This window comes from Fusarium coffeatum, assembly GCF_003316985.1.
Source record: "Fusarium coffeatum strain FIESC_28 chromosome Unknown BRIP53273_contig_161, whole genome shotgun sequence".
NCBI lineage: Eukaryota > Fungi > Ascomycota > Sordariomycetes > Hypocreales > Nectriaceae > Fusarium > Fusarium coffeatum.
In genome coordinates this window covers 4,535-10,641 of record NW_022157954.1, presented here as the reverse complement: position 1 = coordinate 10,641, position 6,107 = coordinate 4,535, and the positions used below count along the sequence as shown (strand labels likewise).

At 46.9% G+C, this 6,107-nt stretch overlaps 1 protein-coding gene across 1 annotated transcript; it reads right to left on the bottom strand.

Moving 5' to 3' along the window:
• Positions 1-4,601: 4,601 nt before the first annotated feature.
• On the bottom strand, positions 4,602-5,830 carry FIESC28_07322 (uncharacterized protein; the record flags this gene model as incomplete). Its single annotated transcript, XM_031161462.1, has 3 exons — positions 4,602-5,364; positions 5,444-5,495; positions 5,638-5,830. 3 exons carry the CDS (start codon positions 5,828-5,830, stop codon positions 4,602-4,604), a joined length of 1,008 nt encoding a protein of 335 aa, XP_031014446.1.
• Positions 5,831-6,107: the final 277 nt, after the last annotated feature.

Genomic DNA, 6,107 nt, shown 5'->3' with positions numbered 1-6,107 from the left:
CCATTCGAATAGAGCAGCGGTAAACTACCTGTCGAAACTGTTCGTTCATAAAATCTGACTGTCTGTTCGAGTGTTCTTGAAGCCTGCTGGTTTATCGGACGTACCATCAGGGTATCATGAACTTGGCGGCCGACAATATGAGAGACGAAATAATTTGGTCAGTTGGTGTGAGTTTAGACCAGCTATTATGCCATTTGACTTTTGTCACTTGCTTGGAGGAGAATTTTCTAAACCCCGATCGGATCGTGAAAGAACAATACGCGTATTCAAGTTTGATATGCGAGTCGTTTACGCGGAGAATAGCAAAGCCCGACTCGGACACTGTACGGACAAATTGGTTGTGTAACAGCGAGGGCAAGCCAACTCGATCGGGACCCGTGAAGCAAAGGCGTCCTTCTAACAAATGTCTTGATTATTTTGTCAGCCAAGGATTTTAACCCTCTTCGTTCCAAGACCGAGAACGAGAAGAGAAGAGAGGGGAATACGCCGTGCCAAGCAAAGCATAGGGCATCTCGTCCAAGGCTTGGCTCTGCAATGGCGAGCAGGATTGCGACAAAGTTTGAGGCTAAGATGGGGATTTCGTATCTCGTTTTCTGCCTTCCAACCACTAATTGCCGCGCAGCATCTCATTGTCGCAAAAGTCAGCTCGCTCGGTCTCTTAGCTCCTACCGCTTAACTCTGCTATCATGCCATGCCCCTTGTATGTACCGAACTTGCAGGGGGCATGGCATAGCACAGCATGGAGTCGAATCGAATACCCAGAACAGAAGAGCATGTGCACGTGCAAGTCAAACAATTACGGCGTATACAGTCGCCCAGCTAAACTGTACAGTAGTACACGTATGAAGATGGAGGCTTGGAAGAGCTTGGCTGGTTTCGTTACGTGGACGAGCGGTCTAAGCCTCTGCCAGGGAAATGAGCAGACGGGCAATCAAGAGAGCCAAGCCAAGCGATGGAATATGAGGTTTGTCAAGGAGATGTCTGATATCATGGATTGTATTTTGTGAATTGAACTGCGCCGTCCAAATTCTGCTCTCGGACTCTGTGTTGAATCATTGGAGCAGTGATTGATTGATTGATTGATTGATTGATTGTATGTACAGCCACACATACAGATATACAGGGTGACAATGGCCCGTGGCGTATGTGATTCTTTGTGGGTGCGGTGTAAAATACAACATGGATCCAGTCAAGGTGTTTGGCGAGGTTGGAAATGCAACAAAATACGAAAATGAATATTCTTGAGAATGTTGGTTGAGACTTCACATGTCGATCTTGGCTACCTACGTGAAACCCTGGCTGTAAATCATCAAGGTGAGAGGTATACAGTAGCTGGGCGATGAGTCTAATTACGTAGCAGACTGGAGCAACACAAGATTAAGAGAGAAAGTATGGTCTTGGGCTCAACAATATGCAGTGATACGTATAAGATGCCCTCTATCAGTATCTCAAAATTCGGACTCGCTTTGTTGTGTAGACTAAGCGGCACGGCATTTCAAAATGGAATTTACGGTCACAGTCAATAAGGCAAGTCCAATACAGAGTACCTACGGTAGGTAGGTACCTTCTATCTAGCAACTGCCTCCCGCTGCTCGGCCCCACATATGCATGCACGCCTGCACTGCACCTGCCGCATGGCATGGCATGGCTTGGCTTGGCTTCCATGCCCGGCTTATTGACAGTTCAAGTTCAAGAAGCCCCACATGATCGCTTTCTCTTAAACGAACTTCCATAAGAGAATGCGAGGTATGCGAAAAAAACAACGCGTTTGCAATTCCCTCAGATCATACATGGGCATTCCACAAAGAGCAATCAACTCGATTATACACAGCTTTTGAACAGAATGGAAATTGATCATTGTAGCTTCATCTACCCAATTGATCGACACCCAGGTTGTTTCTGGTATGCTATGCGGTGCTATCCAACGTAATGGGCTTACTGCGTATTACACATCCACGTTAGCTAAAAGCTTAAAAAAATTGCTCTTGCTCTTGCTCTTGCTCTTCAATGTGTCCTCATGATCACATATGATCTGTTGCCCACATTGTCGGTACAATCGTTTCAGTGGCTGACCCTTTTACTCCATGTAGTTATTGCCGAAAAGGCAAGATTTTAACAACGGTTTACCCCAAAAGGGGCAAGGGATGGATTCGATCCTTCACAGCACCCCTGTCTATTTGTCTCTTGCTCGTTCTCTGTCTTCCTGGGGGTTCTTTTCTTTCTCTCCTTCTCCTGAGTTATGATGACTCCGTTGACCGAAGCCGTGACCGTCCGTGGACCCACTGCGCACCGGAGGGTAGCAAAACCCCGAAAGCCGGTCTCCAACATTAATTGTTATTGGCCCGTCTTCCTTCTGGTGTCTTTCTAACTCCGCACTCCGCGGGGCGGGGACCACTTGGGGCTCCGCGGAGGGGGTTGCAGTCTAAACGACCAAGACCACCTAAATAAACAGCTGACTGATATTCCCTTGTTCATTAAACAAGGGCTATGTACGGATACTGCATCTTGTGTCTGTCTGTCTATCAGTGACAACCGAGTACTGTAATCCATGACGTGTTGTAGATCATTGACCACCTCCAGGTTGCAATGGTCCACCATCACTGATACAGTTGCAGCACATGTTATTGTATACGCTGGTAAGAAATCATAATGATGCAGTATATAATAAGAATAGTGAAATGTTGAGGTTGAAACCTTTCAACTGCATGCATCCAAAGACGAACAGTGCCGTAATGTACAGTACAGTACAGTGTCATCATCTTAAGCTGCGGCTTTAGCTTCAACGTCTCTTTCGGCCGTTGCGTTGTCCGACTCGGCATTGGTTCGTCCGCCCAACAACAACAACATGCTAGGGCTGACGGTGACACACATACATGCATTCCCAACCTCGTCTGACTTATCATCAATTGATATCGTCTACCTTCATGTTGCTCTACAATTCAGTTAATAAACTAATCAATCAATCAATCAACCCTTCGTCTACCGTGCTACTCCTGAAAGAGAACAATGGGGTTAAACTACGCCATCGGCACATATCCACATGTATTACTAAACTACCTCAGCATATCCCGCCGTTATGCCAAGGGTTGTAAGACTTTTCCCATGAAAAGCCTTTTAATGCTATTGTAAGCAGCCCGCCATACTCGGCCTGCTACTGTACCCAGAAGCTGCAGCTAACTGCAGCAGCAACCTCAATGACGGATTGAGCCCATTCCACGAGGAACCAATGAATTTTCTTTTGCCTCTGGTGGGATCCATTGCTGATCTGATCTGATGTTTGATTGATGAATGATTGATGAATGATCAATGATGACTCTTATGCTATCTTCCTCAAGAAGACTAGACTGTCCTCACAGGAAGAGACCAAGGGAGCTTTTCAATCATTGGTCATCAAACACATCGCATTTGCAAGCTCTATTGAATGCTAAAAACCTCTCCCGGGTTTACGGCTCACTTTGACTGAAAGAAAGGATTCAAAAGGTACCGCGCGGCATCCTGCTGTATTACACCTTAGCTCCGAGTTTCCATACTAGGACCAAATCGGCAGAGGCGTGTCGTTAACCCTGCGGCTTCTGAGTGTCACTGTTTTAGAGCTTATAGCTAGAATAATTGTGATGACAGAAAACCTTTGGGGATTTATCATAGACTCGGCGCTTCTTCCCCTTTCAAGTTCGATGAGTCGAGTTGATTTGCAATCAATCTTTGCCAGGGTGGACCCTAGCAAACCAAAGTAAATAGGTAGGTAGTTTAGCTTAACCATAACTGTTAGGAATAACTCACTCATCAAGGGTCCGTGCTACTGCAAAGTTCGTTAGAAAGAAGGTGTGTGTGTGTGTGTGACCTACGGCATTTACACGGGGGGACGGAATCTGACAGCTCGGTGATTTGCGCTATAGACCCTCAAAAGACCCCGAGACCCCCAAAAGAGATGTAAAAAGAACAGTGCATTTTGCAGTAGGGGACTTGAAATAGGGGATCGATACTGTAGGTCTAGACCGTTTCAGTGAGATTGTAGCCGACTGGTTCATGGTCTGATGGAGGGTAGAAGATGATGTGCCTGTCTGTGGCTTAAGAGCTGCACATGCGGTACAGTATTAACGTTGCGATACTATTGCGGGCGGCTCACTCAATGTAACTCTGCTGAGTTAGATTAGACAGGGCAAACGCTGAATATGGCAGCACAGCACAGCAGATATAAAGTGACTTTCGAAGATGATCATTTCGGGAGTTGGATTAGGTATAGTAATGCATGAGTCTATCCAAATATGCCTTCTAACTTTACTCAATTCCTCTGTATGGCCTCGACTTCAATGTTGCAGTCGTGCCAAATCTTTGGTCCCATATCCCATCCATGACCACATCGGTCTTCGGAAAACATACAACGCCGCACCATTTCTGTGAATCCGTGCCTTTGAACACCGAACCCCCACGGGTATAATCCACCCGAGAAAAGAAACACCCAAAACCCTTGGAGTAGTTAGAAAATCCCACAAACACCGTGCCGCGTGACAAGTTTTTCGACGAAATAAAGAATGGCCGTAATCAAGTCTAATCATACTGTACAGTCAAAGTTCAGTTCGTTTGGTCGTCGGTCGATTAGATTATAATCGCATCGGCTCGCCCTCGTAGCCTGAATAGATCATAGGATCGCCCATGCCCAACATCACCTCAGGGTTGGGACAGGAGAGGACGTGAGGCTTAATTGTTCCAAATTCTGATTCCACAAGACCCTGGTTCAACATATCCATATTTGCCATCATGCCGTTTTGTTGTTGCTGTTGTTGTAGAAATTGCATAGTGAGGTCGGTGAGTTGAGGCTTGACCATTGACCAGGCGGGGAAGTTGTTCATAGAGGGCGATTGTGAGGGGAAGAGAGTTGAAGCGTCGATCTCAGGTGGTGGAGGGGCAAAGTCGAAGTCAGGAGACCCTGTGAAGCTCTGCGGTGAAAGGGTCATGGCGTTGGTGTTACCAAAGGCGGCTTTTCGGTAGTCGTACTCGACATCGATATCGGAGTGATCGAGCTCCGATGATGACGCTCGCTCGGTTCGGTTGCACACTGAAGAATCCGTATCTTTGATGGACTCCTTCTGAGGCTCGTGCTCCTTCTGCTGATCCTCGAGTTGTCGAGCCAGCTCAGCCATACCAGCTTCGTCTTCAGGGAATACCGAATGCACGGGAAGATCGATATCGCTGTTGGGACGGATACATCCGAGCTTCTGGGCGATGTTGTGGATTACGGGCTGGCCGCGATCGTTTAATTCGGGCTCACCCAAGTCCCATGATTGGTTGTTTCGAACCATTGAGTAAAGCTTGTGAACGGTAGCAATTAAAGCGAATTGTGTGTTCTCGAGAACCTCGGCGTAACTGTTTGAATTTTCGTGTAAGTGACATGTCCACCGTATTGTATTGGTTGCTTGATTTTCCTTTGCGGGATACCACATACCCTCGAGGCAATTGCTTGTATTCCATCTTCTTTCGTACGCCAGCAGTGCAAACTAGACCGTCGTCCTTGCATCGTTTGCAGGGAAATTCACCGTCACACTTGATTGCCGTGTTAGTTGAGAGTGGGGACAGGAGTACGAGGAAAACGTGCCTTGGTCTTCTTCATGCGGCATCGTTCGCAAGCCTTCCACACACGCTTATGTCGACCGTCCATGCCAGTTGTATGTGTGACATGATCGTGGTGGTGAATTGCAGCAGCATTTGAGCTGGCTCTTTTAGAGGTGCGATGCACAGGCTTGACGGACTTTGTACTTGACGATGTGCTCTTTCGAGAGAGAGTCGACTTATGATCCTCAGCGGGAGGAGAGGGCAAGCTACCTGATCCCATTGTAGCAGTAGTAGTAGCAGAAGCTATAGTATCTATTATATGTCGAGTAAAGTATGTTGGGGTTGAAGGCGATCCACGATGTAGGTGGAGGATTAGATATTGAGGTAGGTACTAAGTAAGAGTAAGAGTGTCTGAGAAAGAGCCAAGCAACTGGGACAGGAATAGATGGAGGGGGAGAGAGTATGTATAATAAACCGATATTGAGAAGAAGTGGGAGACTGGGGGGAGGGAAGCAAAGTAGAGAAGGGATCGAGGAGCTTAATAATAGCAGACGAGG